This window comes from Sciurus vulgaris, assembly GCF_902686455.1.
Source record: "Sciurus vulgaris genome assembly, chromosome: 2".
Lineage (NCBI taxonomy): Eukaryota > Metazoa > Chordata > Mammalia > Rodentia > Sciuridae > Sciurus > Sciurus vulgaris.
In genome coordinates, this window is record NC_136462.1 from 68089388 (window position 1) to 68112615 (window position 23228).

The following is a 23228-nucleotide window of genomic DNA, read 5'->3' on the forward strand; positions in this document are numbered from 1 at the left end:
ATTAAAAGAACTCAAAATTAGAAGTCATGTGTATGAGTTAAAAGAATGAACTCAATCATTGTTAGCAGGCTAAATCATATAAAAAAGCAATAGCCAGTATGTCAATATCGAGTAATGAAAAAAATCACAGAATTTGAAAGCATACTTTCTCTGTTTATTAGTTGGCAAGATACCAGAAAAATTAGGAGAAGTGCACAATAGTGAATGGTAGAGTAGTTTATTTTCAGCACTCTCAAATTATTCCAGCTACTGAAAATGAGATAAAAGTAGACGGGAGAGAATGGCATCAAACATATTTGTTGGAGACCTTTGCTGTATGGGAAGAAACGAATTGCTCTAGCTCACTGTGCCTGAGGAATTGTGTTTCTTTAAGCTGTAAATCAAATCCCAGAGAGATAGCATGACGTTTGCCAAATAATAACAGAGGATGACAAAGTTCTTTTTTGTCAGTGTCAGGTTTCTGAATTTAGACCTTAATTAAGATTCCCAAACGAGAAAGTGCATCTGGTCTTCACACACATGGTCTACAAAAGCATCCTAAAAGCAATATATTAATTTTTAAAGTTTGAATCTCAGGCCTGTCTTGTTCCAAAAATATATCTAGTGCTTCCTTCAAAGATCCTGAGTTTTCTCTATTTTTCTCTGAATTTCCAGGCAACAAAGAACTTGATGTTTCTTTTTAGGAAACAACATCATTTTTTTCCCCCAATTAATTGAAGAGCCATCTGCTTCTGTGATACATGACACCCATTCATTCTTAGCAACAAGTGTGTTCCCTAAATCCCTGGTGTGCAATATCAAGGCACACAATCCGTGTTAGGAGGGAAAATGTGCCGGAGAGCAGCCTTGCAGGCAGGCTCTGCCCAGATACAGTAGATGGAATTTGACATTGAATTGCTCCCATGCTGGAGTCGCTAATTCAAGGTTAAAACACAAGATAGGGCACATTTTGAGGCTTTGGCCACCTGTCTCCATTTTGCTTTTAAAGATCTGAGTTTGAAATGAGGAAATGATTGCAAAGGCAGGAAAGATCCAAGATAGTCTTCTCAACCATGGCAGGAAATGGGAGAGGGGGCAAATACAAAGAATATTTGGCTGGTGTTTCCCACCTCCAACTCAAAGCTGTACCATTTTACTGTGCATCTTGCATGTACTTAAAATCGGAGTTTGGAAACTGCTTTAGCATCTTCTAGGAATGTAGCTGCTTGAGTTCTTGTGTTTCGAGAAGAGTCTGTTGAATGGTTGTAGAAAGGAGCTCTGATGGGAAAGGGGGCACCTCCTTCCTTGGTGGTCCACCAGATCAGGCTTTGTCAGACCCCTTCCACATACAGTGTAAACACCTCCAGGGGGCTTTGAGGCAAAGGGCAGGATGACTCCTGTGTGTGAATTACTGCTTGGACCCAACCAGAACCCTGCTGGTCCTGCTTGCTTGCATGCCACAGAAGGTCCTGATAATGGAGCCTGAAGGTCAGGAGCTGGGAGACAGACTCAAAGAGCAGAGATTAGTTTCTCTTTTTTCCAGGAATCAGAGCCTGCAGGTACTTGCTCCTCTGAATAGCCTCTATCAGAAATGCACTAAAAAAAACACTGCTGTTGAGAGCTAATGTGGCCACATGATGTGCTCTTTCCCTGCCCATTGGGCTTCCTGACCTCGACCCAGTTTTGTGGCTGCTCAAGTAGACATTTTTATGAGGATCAGACCTATTGAGCGTGTCTTCTCCCATGTACAGCTTGAAACTGAGAACAAAAATTTTCCAGCAGAAGTTGCTCTCTAGAAAGTGAAAGGGTCAAGGAAGCACTTAAGACTGAGGGTTCCCTACCACTTTCCGGAGGAGAGAGAGCACAAGAGACCACAAAATTCTGGGTGAGTGTCTAAAGATCCAGCAATTTCTCTGGCCTGAGGTCCACTTTCAATCTAATGCCAGCACAAGTTGAAATGATTTATGTCTTACTTTTTCTCACGGCATGCTGACAGTCATCACAAATGTACACAGGACAGATGAAGGGGAAAAATCAGCACTGAAGCTGAAGAAGCATCAGAGACAAATGATGCTGGCCTGGTTACTCCCTCACACAGGGCTACTTACAGTCCAGGTGGCTGTGCCTGATGCCCTCCACGTCTTCTGCGTGAATGAAGTGGTAGCATCTTTTCCCTACAATGTCGACAGGGGTCAGGTCCATGTAATCACTAATCCTACAAAGAGAGGGACACAGGATGGAATTGAAAAGAATATAAATAGAGAGACTGTCCAATAACACATGGAACCCATCCACTGACGCACTTTCATCATGCCAGGTACCCGTGAGGACATGGCACTTGGAGGGAAAACCCTTTATAGGTCAGAGTATTTCTTTGGCATATAACAGAATTTTTCAAATCCAGGAAATGTGCTAGATCAAGCAATTGCATTTAAATAATTAGATAGGATTTTCTTTTTTCTTTTTTTTTAGCATTAGAATACACATTTAGACAACATAATTCCATGGAATTATTGAGAATCAGTAACAATGCAAGATCCTTATTACAGGCCAAGATAATTCAAGGTTACATAATAAAATAAAAACATGCTATGTTTATACCAAATGATTAGAGACACCTTTCATTTAAACAGATTGGTCTTCTATTGGGTATTTCCATGAAAAAAGACTTCAACTGCTTCTTGGCACAAAGTCCAAATTGGCATTTCAAGGGATATAATTTAAATGCTGAGACATACAGATGCCTGGGGGTATTATCTTTTTTAGTCTTAGTCAGTTGGGAGCTCAGCTTTCACTCCTTGCTCTTTTAACCGGTACTTTGTGGTAGATTCCACACAGAAACTTTTAAACCATTTCAGCAGCTCTCCCAGGCTTGTGCTCGACTGTACGTGTGTGTAAGCCCCTGTCATTGATTGTCCAGACGTCAATGTCCTCAGGCAGAGCACAGAAAAATAGAACCCAATTGAAACATGTTGAGGGAATCTGCCTGGTTTACACAAAGATGTCAAAATGCTTATTACCCTCTGTATCACCAATCCCAGATTCACTTTAGTCAAACCAAAATAGACTATTTGTTGTTGTTGTAGTTTCATTTATTCTCCTGACTCTGTGTGTGTGTGTGTGTGTGTTTGTATTTTAATGGTTAATGACATTGGATCTATTTAAGTATAAAGCAAATCTTTGGAAATGACACGTTTAAGAAACACATGAGATTACTGTTGGGGAGTTACAACTAAGCCTAGGCAGAGACATAATAAAGAAAAACAATATTGATTTAAATACTATGGAATATAATTAAAAGACACTACTCAGTAAGTGAATATCTTAATGACTCGCAATTTAAATAATATTTTTGGTCAAACTAGAATTCTTAGTAAAATAAGATTAGTTGGAGAAATAAAAAGGAGTGTTTTCTAAGGATTCCATGGTTTTGTGCTACAAAATAGATTAGTTGGTGTTTTCGTAAAACCATTAGCCTGTTTTTCCAAGTGCAGTTTACACCCCCTTTCTGCAAATGAGGGAACAAGGATGTCATTAAAAGACCCTCCTTGGTGTTTCTGAATTTGCCAGCTCCTCTGAAAGCATTAGATGTCGGCTTTGCCCGAGGCCGTCCTAGGGAATGTGCAAGAAGAATGGTCTGCAGCTCAAGGAGCAAGCTTTAGTTTCTAGTTAACAATTCCCTAATTAAATAGCAAACCCAGGAAAAAAGCCACTCATTCTTTAGGGAAGGTATTTCTTTAGTTTATTCTTTATTCAAATTAAATCCTTCAAAGGACAGAGCTTATCACCCTGGTGAAGGTGAGCAGCTCAGTGGTCAAGGACTTCTTAAATGCACAGGAAGCAGCAGACCAGAATCCTAAGGCATCTTTTACTCTGATCCTCAGTTTCCTCATCTGTAAAATAACCCTAGAGGGTGGGAAGGGGATTACAAGGGGAATGAAATTAACAGCATAGTGTCTGGCATGTGGCATGCATTTTTCTGTCAATCAAATATGCAATTACCTTTAATACAGGTCCTTTTTCATAATTACTATCATCTTCAGTTGGGAAATAATGCTGTATTGTATTGGGCCTAACATGGGGATGTGGAAAACATTTTTTTTTTTTTTTTTTTTTTTTAATGGCAAGGAAAAAGCTAAAAGCAGGTCATAGAAACTGATCTCAACTACAAGAGTGATACCACGAGGCACTCAGGTCTATGGAGCTTGTCAGGAGAATATTTGATCACATGAATGAAATTAAGTGATGTTTTGGATAGGGAAATACACTGGAACTTTGGGAAATAAGCTGAGGTTCCTTTTTGGAAGGTCTGAAGATGGCAAATCTCAATCAAGTGAGCTATCCTATGTCCATCCTCTGATTTTGTATCAGCCTCTCTTGTTGGGTCTCCTCCAATATTCTACATTTTAATAAGATTTAACAGCTTTGAGGGAAGTAATTGTGTTCTTTCATGGTGTTTATGTATGAAAAGTCCCTCTCAGAGGTTATTCTGACTGCTCACTTGCCATTCGAGAACCCCACAGAATGTAGCCAAGTACATGGTCTTTTGAACCGGCAGACTTGGTTTTGAATCTTGGCTGAGGGCAAGGAATTCTTCTCTCTAAGCTGAAATTTCCCAAGAGTGATAGAGACATTTGTAGCACCTACCTCATGGAATTGTCCCCAAGCTTAAATGAGATGGTGCAGATGATTAGATTTGCACATGGCTGAGCATGTAGTAAATGTTCATTAAATGTCAGCTGTATTTATTATTACTTGCCAACTCTAGCTAATTACTCTGGCTAACATGTCTTCCCTAATATTCTGTGGCCATTCAGGAATACCTTAGTATATAGACATGGATGATAAAAATTCTAATAAGTGGTAACAAAACTTGAAAAGCAGATTTAGAATTATTTATCAATAATAGTATCAGGTTCATGATATATTCTACTGCATTGAACAATCACAGCTCAGGGTTTCTTTTCTAATTGGTGAATTCCTTCATCTAAATCAGACCCTGAATAGAAATGGTGGGCACTTTCTAACTCCATCTCGATTTCTGTAGCACTTTCCGGGGTAATGAATGCAGGGGCTGTCTAACTTCCTCTGGGTCAGCCTCTGGAGAGGTCAATTACTCAAGACACTTGACCATTCTGCTCTTTCATTTCCCCTTCGAAGATACTCTCAGGGCTCAGTGAACATATATTGCCTTCAAGCCTGACAATAATCTGTGCAACAAAATATCCTCCCCAAACCGACTCCATGATTCTCCCTGTGGCACCAGGGATGCACGGCATTACCATGCCACCCTCCCACGGCTGAGATGTGGGCTCTTTTCGTCTGCTATTCCCACGCCCCATGATTCTCTCTTCAAATCAGTCTGATGATGGGCTGATGACTTCTTGGTGAAAGGTCTGAAGGGGCACTGTCCCCGTTTCCTGTCCCTTGCTTTGTGCTTAATGGAAAAAGTGAACTTTTTAACCAGAGGTGAAAAAGTCTTTTTATAAAAGACTTGGTCTTAAGGAAGAGCTGCCAACTCATTCATATGATGACTCATCTTTTCTTAATTTATAATAGTGAAATCCTCAGGATGATAAAGTTTTATTTAATAGTGTTGCAGAGTCCTTTTGCATCCTTTTTTCCTCTGGGGGCCTCAAATTCTAGTTTGTCCTCTGGGTTTAGTGTCTGTGTGAACACTCACCATCATGGTGCTGGGCCCTTGAACTAGTTGAAGTGAGCTGCATGGAGGCACCAGGAGATGCCTCTTACTGCTCCGTTTTGCCAATACAACAATGCCCCAGCCCTGCTCTGTCCTTGGGTTCTCAGCCAGAATGGGCCTTCACTACAGCGGATGGATGTCTGGGTATCCTAATTCATTCAATTGTTGTCCCTAATGTAAATCAGGGCAGTCATATAAATTTTAAATAAAAACCATGTTTGGTGTCAGTCCAAGCAGCCATTAAAAACAAGATCAGGATTATAATGAGCCTCGTTGGAGAGTAAAATCCTCAGACTGCTGAAAACACAGACCCTCACCAATGAGCAATGTGCAACAGGACAAATGAAAACAAAAACAAAGTACCTATTTTCACAGTAAATGATATTGAGGTCCATATTTACTCGAGTGACGAACATATGGCAGTCAATTCTGACTTCATTGATCGTAGGGGGAGGCAAGGCATGAGCCACAACCACAAGACCCATGATTTGGCTGGGACGGTCCTCCCATGGGACAGAGACACTCTCAGGCGTAGCCGGCCTGTTATGTGAATCACCTGGAAAAAAACATTAAGTACAGGACACCAGTCAATTTCCATCCTAGATATATAGTTATTTCTTCTGAGAAATGCAAAATTACATCTGGAACAACCAACATTAGCGTGTATCTTCTATAATCATGATGACTGTCAGTGTGCCCTCAGTGTCTTCATGGCAAGAGACAAAAGAGAAATAATAATATACTCTGAGAATTCTCAAGGCAGCATTATTATAGTGTTGTTGCCTTTTTTTTAAAGACCTTTTTGTTTGGTTGTTTCTACAGTTAGGGGAAACTCATAATCAGGATAAATGAGGCAAAAAGTGAACACTGAGCTGCAGAAGGAAATGTTTGCATTATTAGCCCTTGTTAATAACAGAAGATGTCCATCTGTTTCCAAATTCGTACTGAGGCAGATTACATGGGGTGGTTCAGAGCTTACCTTCATCCAGGGGTTGATATTGCAAAAGGCCAAAGACTCCAGTGGATAAAAAATTAGTGGTTGTGACATTAATGAGATTTTTTCCCCCAAGGATATTTCACACTGGGAAGCACTGCATTACCAGGAATGCAGCAAGATACTGCAGCCCCCATGGGGTTGAGGGCGTTGGTCTATGATTCATTCCTTGAGCTCATACTGAAGTAGGGTCAGCAAATCTTGTACCATTTTGGTGACAGCTCAGAGACACTTGCCAAGAAGCCAGAGGGAGAATATGGGGCTATCATGTTTTATTTCTTAGCTGAAGAATACCAAAGACAGTCAGCTCACCCCAAACCACCAAACCTTTGCTTGTAACCTGCACATAGAAGGAAAGCCATAGTGTCAACTTCCTGAAATGATGTTTGGGGGGAAACAAAATCATAAAAGGGTAAACATAGGAAGAATTTGTGTGACCATACTTTGAGATAATGTAAGTGGGGCACGTGTGTGAGTTCTTTGAAGTTTGTGTTTGTGTGTGTGTGTGTGTGTGTGTGTGTGTGTGTGTGTACACACATGAGTGAGAGAGAGAAAGAGAGAGAGTGTGAGAAAGAGAAACTCTAGCTAGGTCCTGAGGACCCTGCCACTGTGTGAGTCCCCCAAAACCAGGTCATAGAGGTAATTGCGGTGGTTCACTGTACCATGGAGCTCAGTTTAGTAGCTGAGTTTCCACATTTGCTTTGCTCTCCAAATGCATCACTGAGTGCCAAACCATCTATTGAGATTTCACTTTTTTCTCTTTACCATGAAGAAGCAAAGTGGGAAGTAAGTTTCTCTCGCCTAGCCTCCCAGGAACAATATGATCTAGAGTCTGCTTTCCTTCCCAGAGGCTTGACTGGCAACTCCTTTCCCATTTTATTTTTGTTTCTCTGAAGTTATTCTGTTTTCCGAAAGCAAGCCACACTACTGTCAGTCAGAAAGCAGGATCAAAGCTTACGGGGCTGCCCTTTGGAGTCCTAGCTGTTCTAAATAATACCTCTTCCCTGTCACCCTTCACATTTGCGCCCAGAGCTGCAGATCTGGAAACACCAACGAGGAGGATTATTTAGGTTATTTCAGCAGCAGCTTTCGACCACCCACATTTGAAGTTGACTGAATTCATACTTAATGCACCTTTGCTTTACGCTTTGGTCAGATGAGCTACTTTATGAATATTTGAAAACGTTCCTAGAGGCAAGGATGCTAAAACACCATCACAGACACACATTTTTGCAAGACCTCATTAACTAATAAAGAAATAGCTAAAAGAAACTGGATTAACTTCACAGGAGGGGTGTTGCCGTCCCCGTCCTCCTCCCAGCTAGGCTTACATAGCTGCTCATTTATCATGATCTGTCTGGTTTTATCAGGAAAACTCAGCTTCTTGGAAACACACAGATCTATAAATGCTCAGGAAAACACACACCCAGAAATGATATGCTAAATAAATCCCCACTTGGTATTCTATTCCAAAGCAATTTAAAGGTGGCTGGGCTGGAACACATTTGGGGAAGGAAGACGTGGGGAGCCCTTGGCTTGTCAGGTTTGCCCAGCCTCTGAGCGCCAACTTTTTTTGCAGCTATTGTGGCACTGGAGGGGGTCAAAGCAGGGTCCACCAGGGGCCTAGACTTGCAAGTTTCTGATTCTGTCACTCTGGGAGTCTCTCTGTGTCTCATTTTCCTTTTCTGTAAAATGGGGACGATATTGACTATTCTGTAACTATGTAATGAAAATCACAGGAGCTAATGGCATTGAACAATAAATGGTAAAGAATTCTACAATTTTTAAACAGTGCCTCCGTTTGCCTTTAAAGATATTAACCAAGAAGGGTAAGGAACAAATATTAATTTAGTGTTGGCTAAAGACCTATAAATGCCTTCTTTCAGAAGGGTGGTTCAGAGCTTACCTTCATCCAGGGTTTGATTATTTTAAAGGATCATAACATTTCCTATTTGGAAGAAAAAAGTCTGGGAGGGTCTGTCCTGGTCCCTCTCTTTTTCATTTTGCAGGTAAGGAAAGAGGTTCTGGAAAGTTCATTTCCCAAAGCCCCATAGTTTGGAAATGGCAAATTAACCAGAACTCAGGTTTCCAGGTCTTATTTGAGAATCATCATGACTTTACACCTATATACATTTATGTGCTTATTCATTTTGAATGAAACATTAGAAATATATATCAGATGCCAATTTATGACTTTAGGTAAATGGTATTATGAACCTTCAAAAATACTTCATTTATAACCAGAAGCTCAGATTATTTGAAAAGTCTGAGAAATAGCACAAACTAAGAAGGAACAAAATAAAACAAAAACCTCAAGAAATTTCCCATGCAGTAACTAAACAGTTGTTAAGACATGTCAAAGAACAATCAAAGAAGAATGTTTGTCTGACTGTATGTGAGGGGATGAGGGAGGGTGAAACTGAAGAGAAGAAAGGGAAATCTGTTGGATACCACAATTAATTTTTAGGTTTAAACTAACATGTTTTTTCCAAATTCATTTCATGCCAACAGAGTGTCAGCAGAGCCCTTTTCCCCATGTGACAGGTTATGTTCAAATTTTAGAAACATCTGGAAGCATGTATTCAAATATGTGCATAGCTGAGTGTTTCATTCTGTAATTGCTTTTAAGGTTTGAAAAGTAGAAACAAGTATTATCAGGAGGATCTGGGTTTGAATCCTAACCCTGGCATAGCAGCCAGGCAGCTGTGATCGGAGAGCTAAAATGACTTGCTTAGTTTTCAGATCATTAAAGTCTGGGTGCGGTGACACACACCTGTAATCCCAGCAGCTTGGGAGGTTGAGGTGGGAGGACTGCAAGTTCAAAGCCAGCCTCAGCAAAAAGCAAGGAACTAAGCAACTCAGTGAGACCCTGTCTCTAAATAAAAACTACAAAGTAGAGCTGGGGGTGCGGTTCCATGATCAAGGGCCTCTGAGTTCAATCCCTGGTACCACGTCCCTGCAAAAAAACAAAAAACCAAACCAAAACAAAACAAAACAAAAACCATAGGTGAGGACTGGTTCCAGGATTGCCTATGGATATCAAGATCTACAAATGTTCCACTTTCTTTTATAAAATAGTGTAGTATTTGCATGTGACTGACACACATCCTCCCATAGACTTTAAACCATTTCTCCATTACTTGTAATACGCAGTACAAAGTAAATGCCTTGAAAATAGTTGTTCCATTGTATTGTTTAGGAAATAGTAAATATGAAAAAAAAATGTACAGGTTCAGTACAGATGCAGGTTTTTTTTTTTCCTGAACATTTTCCATTTGAATCCTGGATGTGGGACCCATGGATAAGAAAGGCCAACTGTATTCTGCAAAGATGTTCTTTGCTTTCAAAATAAGGTTAACAAAAGGTATGTTCTTGGTTATTTAGTTTCTAAAATGCATCGTGTGTAAGGGATCTTGGTGGGTGCCGGAGTGCAGAACAAGGTGAATAAAATATAAACTTGTCTTTGAAGAGTTTAGACTCAACAACAGGGCAAGACAGGTGTAATTTCTTGTACCACAGTCATAAGAGGGAGGTGATGCAGTGTCTGATCAAGAAAGTGGTTCTCAATCCCCTGTGAAGTTTTATTAACAAGTGGATTCCCAGACTCTATCCCCAGAGATTCTAATTGGTAGCACTGGGCAGGGGCCCAGCATTTGTTCGTGCTTTTTTTGTGGTGCCGGGGATTTGAACCCAGTCCCTTGTGCTTGCAAGGCAAGTACTCTACCAACTGAGCTATATCCCCAGCCCTGTTCATGTTTTAAAGCTTCAGAGGTGATGCTTATTGTTTGAGAACATCTGGTTGATGACCTTGAAGTTACACCAGTGGTTCTCAACCTTGACTACACCCAGGAATCACCCAGAGGATCTTTAAGTGTCCCCATGTCCAGGCTAACCTGAGATCAATTAAATTAAGATCCCATGGAGTGGGATATGGGCATCAATATTTGCAGGTATGAAAATTTTTTTTTTTTCAGGTCTTATAAGGGCTGCTGAGAGGATAAAATGAAAATGTATATAAAGTGCCTAGGTATATGTGTGACACTTAGTACATGCTCAACAAAGACTATTTTATTAACCAATAAGTATGTTCCATAAAAGTTATAGAATAAGATCTTCATGAGTTTGGAGTAGAAAGAAAATACTTTCAGCTGAATGAATCAGCAAGGCTGTATGAAACTGGCATTATATTGTTGGCATAAGATAAAATCAGAGAATGGTGAAAGGGTTTTCAGATTGAACACCTAGAACAAAGGAATATAAAAGGGAACCTATCGAGAATTCCCAGGAGCATTCCAGTTGGTGACGGTAGTAGAAGAGACAGAGATGGGCCCAAAATGATAGGTACAATCAATAGAAATTGGCAGTGGGACCAGGGAGAAGGGACAGCACCACAACTTTTGAGCCTGTGTCATAGTATGATTTGACAGTAGACTAAATGGTAATTGGGAATGAAGGAACTGCTGACCAGGATGGGGTCTAGGATGATTTCCCATGGACAGAGACCAGCCTAGGGACATCCTGGAGAGGGTATCCTAAGGATAGTTGAAAACAAGAGTTGGGCACTTAAGTGGTGATAGCAGAAGGTATAGTTTTGGAAGTTTTTTTTTTTTTTTTTCCTTTTCTTTTCTGGAGGTGATAGTTAAATAAAATTATCAATGGAGAAAACAGACAAAAGTGCCAAAGGCATTTTTTTTTTCTTTTGGGTCCCTTTGAGTACCTGAAGCCTAAGGCAACTTATGGGTTTGTTATGTTGTTGTTTGTTTTTCTCTAAGTTGAGGTTCTCTTGCTGTATAACAATTATAGTAGTCCCTCTTTTATCTATGATCTTGCTTTTGTGCAGTTTCAGATAACCATGGTCAGAAAAAACATAGTACAATAAGGTGAGAGAGAGAGAGAGAGAGAGAGAGAGAGAGAGAGAGAGAGAGAGAGAGGGAGGTGTTATATCCACATAATTTTTATTATAGTGTATTGTTATAATTGTTCTATTTTGAGGGGTTATTGCTAATCTTTTGCTGTGCTTGATAAACTTTCTCATAGGTACGTATGTATAGGGGAAAAGCACAGCACATACAGGAATTGATGCTGTCTGAGGTTTTAGGCATTCACTGGGGGGCTGGGGGGGGTCTTGATTTTTTTTTTTTTCCCCATGCTGGGGATCTGATCCAGGGCCTCCTGCCTGCTAGGAGCTATATCCCTAGACACTGCAGATCTTGGAATGTATCTCCTGTGGTAAGTGAGGAGCACTGTATTTTTTAATGAACATTTCTGAAAGCATCTAGGCATGCCTTTTCTCCTTCTACTGTTGCAGTCTATATACACAAATGCCAAACTTGACATACCATTGCCAATCCTAATGGTAATATTCCAATGAATGGGTATGGCTTCCTTTTAAAGTTTTGTAGGTGGATGGGAAATTATTGTGAATACAAATATATGAGCTTAAATTCTAATATTGTGTCAAGAGATATGAAACTATAAAAATAACACAGTTGCTTTAAAATGAAAGGAATATCATAGGGTAGTGACACCACTGAATTGAGAAACAGGACTTCTGAGGCCTGGTGCAAAAGAGAAAATATATTTTGTTTTTTGAATGGAAAGAATGAAACACCTAGTTTTTTTTTTTTTTTTTTTTTTTTTTTTTTTTAAATCAGGGACTTCTTTTAAACAGAGATAAACAAAATCAACCTCTCAAGTTCTGGTTCTGGTCCTCTAGCTTGGCCAGGGTAATAGTTCCTCAGATACAAAGCAGTGGAAAAGAACCGGGTGATGATAGCTTCTAGAGAATTCTATAATCAAATGCTCAATTTTACTGTGCTGTAGCATTTCCCCCCTCTATTTTTATACCCCTGTAGTGGGAGCAGAGGTTCTGGAGCACAGTTGCCAGTTGATAAATACAGTTTCTTTTAAGAATTCATCTCTGGGGATTTTATGCATCCTGTCTGAGTTGGAACCATGCTTTGGTTTTGGCCAAAGCTAGGTAAAAACTGCCTCTGTGTTCTAAAGGTTCATCTTGGTTTGGTCTTAAGGCTAATCTATAGATATTCTTCAAAAGAGCTTTCTGAACTAAGACATTCTTTGCCCCTGAGCTCAACTTTATATAAGATCTCAATCCTCACACTTCCTTTCACGGTTCTTGTCTTATCATAAAGAGATGTACAAAAATGCTAAAGCCCATATTTTTCTAAACTCCTTACACAGCACTGTCCGGATGCCAGCAACAGTGAAACAGGATGTGCAGAATTTCTGGGTTGAAATCCCACCATATTTGAAAAAACTATGTCCAAATTAGCATGATTTGATTGTCTCATAATAAAAAGAATCATGGTTTGACTTAGTTTTCTCTGATGCAGCGAGGAGCTGTATGTGGTGCTGTAATTACATGTCTGCAGAGTTTAGGACGAGTGTGGGAGTGTTAACAAGCCACGCAGCTTGGACAAATATCTATTTCTCTTCCTGCCATATGCTCCTTTCACGTGCCTGTTGGTGATACACACGTAGGTGTGCTCGCCCAGTATCTTCTCATTATAAACAAGCCCATCGCAAAGACCTTGATACAACCTCCCCTCTGTCAATACTTAAGGAGAGGAGGCCCGTGACGGAAGAATACATCTGGAAGCTATTCTCCTTTCTTTTAGGAATAAATCTCAGTTCTAGTAATAGGAAACGTTTTCGTTATCAAAAGGAAGTGCCAAGTATTATGTGCATTATTTTCCACATTTAATGTCAAGCACAGAATAGGGCTAGGCGACTAGGGGAACAGAAAGGGCTGCAGGCACAAAAAAAAACTACAGATTCCCTGGTTTTAGAATATCTTCAGAGATTTTTTCACTTGTCCTTTAAGGGAATACAAATTTACCTTAAAAATTAACCTTCCTTCTGGCACTCTGGTCTCTTTTCTGTTTTCCCCCCTGTAGAAGTCTGGTTTAGCATACAGATCATCGAATCACTAGCTCACATGGGAGAGTCAGCTAATTATTTAGAAGTGATGGGGGCTTTAAGGCGGCCCTAAACCTGCTGAAAGATAAGGGCTTAGCTGGATCTCCTGAACCCAAACATCTAGCCTGCAGCATAACAACTTAATCTAAGTCAGCATGAGAATATCAACCTTATATATATTATTTCATTCATTCTCAGGGTGTATGTTTTTTCGAATTTAGACCACATTCATAGATCGGAGACTCTGTTCCAATAGGTCTTCTGGCTATCTTTGTCTGTTTGACTCCTGCCACCTAGGTCTTTGCACAAGGTCTGAAAACAAACAAACAAACAACCGTACACCTCAGCGGAAACAAGTGCTTGTCCACAGAAACAAGCACCCCTGAAAAGAGGGCTTGTGACCTTTAGGCCCGTGGAGAGACAGAATAGCAGAATGTCATTTCCCTTGCTTTTACATGACCTCAGATTTTAGTTCTAGAAGTTGACTCTAAAATGAAAACTGTAGGCTTTGCATCATCATCACAATGCGACTTTAAAAACAGTGGCTAAGAAAAAGAGAGAGAGTAGGGAAAATTGGCTTCTCAAGGGAAACTGAAACTATGGGAGATAAGATTCAGGAGGAAACAAACTGTTGGCAGGGAGTGGGTGATGAGGCAGACCTCCTCCAAGGCCAAGGGGGATGCAATAGGAGAGGAGGTCCTCAGAGGTTTTCATCACCTAATGGCTATGAACTCAGGAAGCAAATGTGTGGAAGACTCTTTCTGGGAGTTTGACCCAAAGAATTTCCTTATTAAGATCAGAGATCTTCAATACTGGACAGGGAGTAAAGGGTAAGATTCAGCTCTTGAGGATACAAGACCAGTAAGAATTACTGAGGGTGTCAGGGTTTTGTGTGGGCTCATCTTAAGGGCAGCTTTGGTGGTAGAGAGGAGACGAGGTGAGACTGGGTACCAGGGAGAGTTCTGACCAAAGTTAGGAAAGAAGAATCCTGACAGAAACCTATCTTGTCAGATAACTGGGCTACAATTACATAGGAAGTGTTAGTTCTTAGGGACTCCATGATCTTCCATTTGGTTTGAGTGGAAATGAAGTAGGCAGGAGAGCGATGTCATGGGGGACACTGTTTGATGCTTGGTGTGATTCCTGAAAAGATTCACAACAGTTGATTCAGGAAGCAGACAGAATTGAAGCTGTACAAAAGGGCCTTCCAGATTGAGGAAGGCAGAGGAAAAGGAAGAAAGCCAGGCTAAATTTCTCTACTCTCATTGAAGTACTGAGCTCCTGAAGGAACAAGCACAAGCTTGTGTGTGAACCTGGGCATTCCTATTCTTACAGATGAAGTCCACCTAATTGCGTTAGTACACAAATACCTACAATGGCTAAACGGGCCAGGTGCAAAAGAGAAAATATATTTTGTTCTTTGAATGGAAAGCATGAAACACCTAGTGTTTTTACAGGGACTTCTTTTAAATAGAGATAAACAAAATCAACCTCTCGAGTTAATAGTTCTTAAATCGGGATGTACACAAGAATCATGTGGAAAGCTTATAAAGAATGTGAATTCCCAGGCCCTATCTGCACAACTTCAATTCTCTAAATTTAGGGAAGGCCTGGGAATCTAGATTCTGCCAGGTCATCAAGTGTTCTGAATGGCAGTGGTTGGCAGGTCGTATCCACTACCCAGCTGCAACTTCTCTCTGCAGGGGAGTTGAATGAATCTAGAGATCTTAATAAAGACCACCCAGAGGCACATCACAGACTGCCTTCCAAATGGGAAAAGAAAGATGAACATATATTTACAATTAAATCTGTACTGAAAATAGTTCTACTCTGCAGAACATAACGGGCTGCCTTTGGGTTCTTTGAAAATGGAAGAGTGGCACGTGATAAGCAGGAGGCCTGGGCTACTGTAGGATCTGGGCGTGTTTCCGGTGCCTGCTCCTTTCTTTGTGAGAAGGTTTGCGTTCTCTCTGTGGCCATGCCACAGTGGGCTGCACTGTTGTGCTGGGAGCCTCCTGGGGGAGGCTGAGCTCTGCCAATCCCCTCCCCCACTCTGGGCCTGCCCCTGGCTCAGCTCCTGATTAATTCAGGGGATCCTGGAAGGTTAACCCTTAATTTGATGGCTCCAGTGGGGAGCTGAGAGATTGCTGGTAATTCATCACCCTTGTTTTATTTATTTATTTTTCGATGCAGAAATATTTTCTAAGGCAACAGATAAAAAATTATTTTTAAAACCCATACTTAATATACATTAGACACAGCATTCTCTTCTTATATGACTGTATCCCCCAAACATAACAATTACTTCTCATCCATCTCTTTTAACAAACTTCAAATACATAACATTAAAAAATATAAGTACAATTACAGTTTTAACTTCTCAAAGTGGGCCCAGACCCCATATTTGCTTTCTGTTCCCTCTGGAGAAAGCAGTCTTTCTTCTACTAAAGATAAGATTTTTTATTGGGATAGTTTAACTAAGCTGCTGAGATCTCCTTAATGAGATTATGTAAATGTATGCCAAGGATATAAACCACATTTTCTCTGAGAGTGGAACACTTCAAATATCATTTAATAAAACAGGACCATGGTAGAAACACCTCGATAAATTGTTAAGGGGCAAAGCAAGAAGGCTGAACTATACACATCTGATCAAATTTCGTTTGATTCAGTTACTTTATTAAAGTCTCCTAGAGAAGGACAGAGGACCATTGTACCACCGTAGAGGGCAACTTTTTTTATTCCTCTATCACTTGATGTGAAGGAGGGTGTATCACCCCTCAAGTCCCTCTGAGGCCCCTTGTGGCTTAGTGCCACTGTCTTGAGGGTAGGGAGACAGTTCTTGATATAACAGATTGTGATTACACTTCCCAATAACTCTGAGAAACAAAAACGACTCAGAACTAGCCCCAAACCAGGCAAAAACTGGCTCCCTACTCCCATTTCCCACCTCCTAACCTTTCTTCCCAGGAAGAAATACTATAGTATTTTGATATACTTTTCTTGGAACCGATGGGCTCTTATTAGGATAGAATATACAGTATATTGGGATATATACACGTGTAAGGAAATATTTCTCATCTTTGCCTAACACCTTTGTGTGTTTTACTTATTTCTCGAGTTTAACAACCAGTTTTGTTCTGTCCCTTTGCTTTTGTTTCTCTTGAGTTTGCTAGCAGAATTTGGCACAGACACTCTAAACTATAAAAAATGCAACAAATGTCCAAAGACAGCTGTGCACCATGGGCTGAACGCTCTACTTCATGAAGAAGGTGAGCCTAGAGAGCATTCCGCTGCTGAGAGAAAACGTCGAGCCAGCCCTGCATCCAGGCAGCCTCCTTCATCCTCTCCTTCAGCCTCAAGTGCTGCAGAAGGATGTGTGATTGTATTTGGATAATAAAGAAAACCATTTAAGAATAACTCCCCGGTACAGAAGCCAGCAATCTCTCTCTTTCTCAGTTCCAGAGGGTGCAGAATCGAAGACAATTATCCATGTAGACAGGAAGAACAGGCCTCAGGGAGGGGCAGTTTTGCTGTCTCCTGAGGTGGAATATTTTTTTAAACTAGCCATCCCCTTGAAGGAAAAATGCAAATAGTAATTATAATTGTATTTCTGATCACTGAAATTGTTTAAAAATAACGGGTCGGTCATATATTCTCTAAATTTTTTTAAACTCCAGTATTCCTCAAATGTAGACATAAAACTCTTTAGTCATCAAACCTAAAAACACTTTCCCAGTGTTTTTTCTACCATTTATTAGCGCATTTCAGAGGGTATATTTCCTTCCATTTTCCTCTTGTGTTTTCAAATGTGTCTACATCTATATCTATATCTATATCTATATCTATATCTATATCTATATCTATATCTATATCTATCTGTAAGTGACTGATCAAACCTAGGCTTTTTAACCTTCAAAAGACCCCAGGGCACAGACATGGGTTATATTATCCATTCTGCATATGCAATTCAGGCCCCCCTCGTGTGACTTTTGCGCATGTCCCCAGCTCATTTGCTGCAGTTGGTTTATTCAGCCATGATTAGAGATAGTCATTTACAGTCACACATTTGGAAACTCCTTAACAAGCTTCTAGCAGTTTCCTTCCCAAAGCTGCTTAAACAGATGAGGGTGGGGTGTCAGCAGCGACAGCAGTTTCCTCCTTAGCACCGATTCCTGCTGCTATTTCTAAGTCTTTATCAGGCTTTCCATTTTGTGGTAAGGCTTAAAGCAAGCCTCAAAATACAAAGATGCACAGTCCAAACCCTATATAAGTCATCAGTTTGAGGAGACTGACTTTAAAAATTAAAATGGAAGCCATCACACTATAACCTGAAAGTTCCCTAAAAAAATAAAAAGTAAAAAGGAGTCCCCCTCCTCTTTTTATTTTAAAGAATACTTTTTGAAGTAATTGGCACAAAGACTGTTCTAGTGCAGATTGCTGCAAGTGTGCTCTTGGCAAAAACATCATAAGCACTAGAACAACTTTAATATGCTCAAGAAGCCAAATATAAACTGACACCAGGAACTCAAGTGTGGGAACAAACAGGGAAATAAAGGAGAGCATCTCAATTTAATACAAACCTACATACAAAGGGACCAATTTTTACGATTCATGGTTTAGCATACAATGCAGCTGTCCTCTGAGTGAATATAGAGTAGTTATACATAAGAAATTAGAATTATCAATTCGAGAGAATTTCTCAAGAGTCCTTTTGATATGTAATACCGCAACTATAATGCCTAAGAAACCAGACATCAATGCATTAAATGAGATCAGGTTGGGATCTATTTAAAAGAGGAGGGTTTGAACTTGGAGAAGCATCTCTTTGATTTGACCTCTGGAACAGAACTTCTGCAGGAAAACTCTAAAGGGATCACTTCCCCCCTACCTGTGGCCTCGCTTTCCAGGTCTTTAAAATGTGAAAGTGTGAATCCCTGTAACCCAGGTGGGGAGTGGGGAATCATTTTAGATGTGTCTCCTGGGTGGTAAGAAATGGAAAGAATTTATAAACTTTTGTACTCTGTGAGATATGGGGAGAGTGTTCAATTCTCCTGATTCCATTGAATAGAAAAATGAAAATTATTAAAAAAAATTCCTTCCTCAAGTCATCTTCTTTGCTATTTTATGGTAAGGATTCAAGGATTTGGAGATTTTCTGCATCTTTCTCCATCCACTTTTCAAATTTCTCCCTGAATGTGACCAACACTTTCTTTACCCTGAAACTGAAAAGAAGGCTCAGTTTTCACAGTCTTGCTAAGTAAGATTTCTCCTGCAACCCCCTGGAGTTCAAACGTGCTACACTTTTTTTCTTGGGGAACGTTTGAAGTCCCCTTTAAAAATAATGCCTTGAGGATATTTTTCCCTAATACCATTTAAAGAAACTTGAAAGCATATGGCTCTTGAAGCGCACAGGGTTCTAATGAAGTAATCAGCAACACTGCTCATATGCAGACTTCCACCAGGAGCTTTTAGACCCAACCCAGATCAGTCTTTTGAATGAACTGCAGTTCTGCAGAAACTCCTCTCCTCCATCTGCCCGTGGACTTTTAAAGTGGTGACTTTCAGCCTTTGAAGGATGGAAGTTGCTGGAAAGGTTGTGTCGGGATCAGAACTGTCAGTGGCCAAGCAAATCAATCTAGTGTGCTTGTAAGACAACTCAAGACAAATATTCCTCTGTAGTGCAGTCCCCATCCATAGTATGGGAGGAGAAAATAACGTTTCTTTGTTGGGTTTTATTTGATGTAGTCCCTAGTAGCCCTGCCATTACCTTAGGTGATTCTCAACACAGCCAGCAAAGACTAAATAAAACAAAAACATGGGATATTAATGCACTTTCCCTGGAACTGGGTAGAGCATACTGTTCTCCTGCAGTTTTGCAATGGATTCTCCAAATCTATCATAATTAAAATCACACTTCTTCGGGCACAACCTCATTAGTGCCAAAATATTACATCTTGTGCTATTTCCCAGGGATTTTAGCAAAATCAGTAATGATTCTTTTGATTATTGAAGCAACTTGTGCTATTATGACTGCCAAGTGAGGATGCAACTGTTTAAAACAACTAGAAGCAGCATTCCATTTTTAAATTCCTACGTTAGTTTAGGTAGACATAACCCCCAAAGGAGAGGTTTTAGGCAGTAAACCTGTCTCATCCACAATATCTCCTTTTTCATAATACTTGGAAGGAAGGGATGAGGTGAGGAGTTGATTGACAGGTATGTGAATTATTCAGATTCAGAGACAGGTTGTCCTATTCTTTCCTGGTCTCTACATTGCCAGATAATGCTTTTTAAGTGTCCAAATGTTCCTGTGTCATTTTATATACCTCATCTAAACTACATAATTTCATTCATAAGTATCAATGAGATTAATCTATTGTGAGGCAGTGTCCTAGGCTCTCAGGATCCAGTGATAAAAAGAACAAAGAGGAGTGCTAAGATCTGATAGATGTTTCTGGTTGCTTTAAATGGCTGCTTTGGGGCCCAGGTGAAATCAGGAAGGCCAAGTACAAGGTTCCTGCAGAGATCCAGGTGAGAGAGAAGATGGTAGCTCAGGAGGAAACAGTGCTACATAGTTGGGCTTTTGAAAAACTCTGAAAGTAGAGTTGACAGAATTTAACAGAGGGTAGAGTTGATGAGGTATTAAATAAATGTGTGTGTGTGTGTGTGTGTGTGTGTGTGTGTGTGTGTGTGTGTGTGTGTGAGCTGAGGCAAAGAGAATTGAAGGATATGCCAGAGCTTTTGTCCAGAGTCCCAGGATGGAGGGTGTCAGTGAAATGGAAAGGGCTGGTGGAGAGCTAAATATTTTGGAGATGGGTTTGGTTTTGTTTACATTATGACTGAGAAACTCGACATTTGAATGAAGATTCAGTTGGACACAGAAATTCACATGTCCTTTAGTGTCACTGTTTTTTTTGCAAACTTTATTCAGAGATCTTCTATATGTTAAAATGGAATGGTTCCAGAGTTTTATGCCTATCCATTATGGTGAATGCACTTGACAAAATAAGGAAATAAATTAAGTGAATACCACAATCTCTGAATTAATTTCTTTCTTTCTTTTCTTTTTTTTAGTCCAGACTGAGAGAACAAGGGGTGCATTTTCTGATAAAAGATGCCACTGAGTCAGGACAGGCAGAGCAGACCAGGTGAACAACAACAACGTCCCTTAGCAGGAAAGCCTATGTAATCTGTAAGGGATTCTCAATAGACAATTTTTATTCTTCATATACTTTCCTTAAACTTCATTTCCAAATCACTTATGTTTTCAAGTGTGGGAACACATTTCAAAATCCAGAGTAAGAGAGGAAATGCACGCATCCCAGTTCATGTTCAAGCCCCGATGTAAAAGTATGGGCAAAAGGTTTAATTTAAATGTGCTAAGGTGGCAGACACTCTCCTTAGGCTCTGACATTTCCTATCTTGCCTGCTTTCTGGAAGACATCTAAATGTATGATCGGGAGAAAGGAAGACAATATACAGAGCATCCTTCTGGCAGAGTGCATTGGCAAACAATTAGGGAATATCGGTCCATCTGGCAAAGACTCCCCTTTTAAAAGTACATCTGCAAAGTACTGTGGGTGGTACACCTTCCTGGAGCAATGACCTTCTACTGGTAGCTGGAGGACTGCTGCTTATGTTTAGTTTCCTTAATCCTGATAAAGCAGTGAGGAGGGCTTAGGTGGTAATTTATTTATAAGAAATTATAATAAAGCTTCAGCAATTTGAATGCTGTGTAGAAATGTGGGAGGTAGGTTGTACAGAGGCAGGCTATCTAAACTTAGAAATGAGCATTATGACAATCTTTTGGTTTATCTACCCTTGGAATCAATTTTGTCATTTTTTAATTGACCGATTTTCCCTTGTTTGCTTAACATTTATTAATTGATTGTTATGCTCATGCAATTAATTCAAAAGCTGGCAAGTTTAACGCAGAGAAATTAATTTTCTTTTACCAACATGCCACTTAAAATACATTTTTGGAAGCCTGGGTTACCAGGAAATTACCTTCAAATTAATCAACAAGGAAATTAGATGGTAGTGTCCCTTGACATCTGTCAATCCAAAATATGTCAGTTTCTTCCTTTTGTTTGAGCGAGCTTTTTCTGCTGAGTAAGGAATAAGAAAAACCCTGAATGTTAAAGTAAAACTACCTGCATCTTAATGGGCAGAGAAAGGAAGCAGTTCCTTTGTATAAATATGTAATACTTAAATGATTTTTATTTTTCACTGAGGGTAATTTGGAAAAAAAAAAGGGTAAATTTTATAAGAGAACATGAAAATTAAGCTCATCTCTGTCTTTCTAAATGGCCCCTTTGCCACTTTATTTTCCCTTTGAACGCTCACTAGGAGCGAACCCTCTGCCAGGCCCTAGAGGACAAGTGTGTCAGGCAGGTGGGCGTGTAAGTCAAACCCTGAATAAGACCTGCAGCAGTTGCCTGCTGGGAGTGAAGAGAGGGACTGGTCTCACCAGGTGCCGTGGAGAGGTTCTCACGCAGGAGGTTGCGTTTGTGTGGGATTTTTACGAGCAAGTAGGGTGTGATGGACATTTGGTTTGGAGAGCTATTATAAGCAAAAGCACAGAGACGTGAAACTGCATTTAGGAACTGAGAGGCCCAGAGAGGACAGAACAGAGTAGGTGGCGAAATGCTGGGATACATGAAGCTGGCTGGATTGTGGAAGACTGTGAATGCGCTGTGACATTATTTTACAGACAAGAGGAAACCACTGAAGAATTTTGAAGCAAGGATTATTTGACTCCACCTGAGAATTAGGAAGAGAACTCTGAAGGCATTCATTCATTCACTCTATCAATCGACCAGTGGACGTTTCACTTCTCTCAAGCACTTCTCTGTGCCAGGGCTGGGGCTATTGTCAGTATCAGGAAGCACACAGTCTGTCTTTCTGTGCCTAATTGGAGTGTGATCAGGGGTATATTAGAAAGATGAATGAAAGAAATGGCCAATTTCTTGTCCAGATAAAGGCAAGGAATGAATGTGGGTAGGATTAGTGCTCAGCTGCTCAGGCCTGAACTTTGGACCATTTTTTTGGGTAACCCTTCCATTTCATCGGAGTTCAAAGGTAGAATTATTGAGGGTATTACATGTCTTAGACTCATTTTTTTTTTTTTTTTTTTTAATTAAGACAGGATCTTGTTACGTTGTCAAGGTTGGCCTCAAACTTGTGATCCTCCTGTCTCAGCCTTCTGAGTCACTGGGATTACAGGCCTGTGCCACCACCCCCAGCTTCTCAGACTCATTTCTGAAACTCACAATATCCAATCACTGAAGCCTCTTTCTTTGCCCTCTCTCTTACTCTTGACATTGTATCCATTCTCAGTACCATTGCACTAATACAGACCATTGAAAGCTCACATGTGGACCCCTTGGTGGGCAGTTTCTGAACTGGTCTCTCATTATTTTTTCTTTTTGGTGCCGGGGATTGAACTTGGGCCTTGTTCATGCTAAACATGCACTCTATCATCGAGTTATACCAGAGGCCTGGTGTCTCCCCTGCCCCCAACTCTGGTCCATCCTACATTTTCTTGCCAAAATTATCTTCCTAAGATAGCTTTACACGAAGAAAGCCAGACCATGAGAGATATGATCTCTC

At 40.3% G+C, this 23228-nt stretch overlaps 1 protein-coding gene across 1 annotated transcript in view; it reads right to left on the reverse strand.

Moving 5' to 3' along the window:
* Positions 1-23228, reverse strand: part of NPAS3 (neuronal PAS domain protein 3) — an 846643-nt gene that overhangs the window by 20866 nt on the left and 802549 nt on the right. The window contains 3 exon segments of the mRNA XM_079127214.1: positions 2088-2194; positions 6044-6179; positions 6182-6236. Coding sequence (XP_078983340.1) covers positions 2088-2194; positions 6044-6179; positions 6182-6236 — 298 coding nt within the window.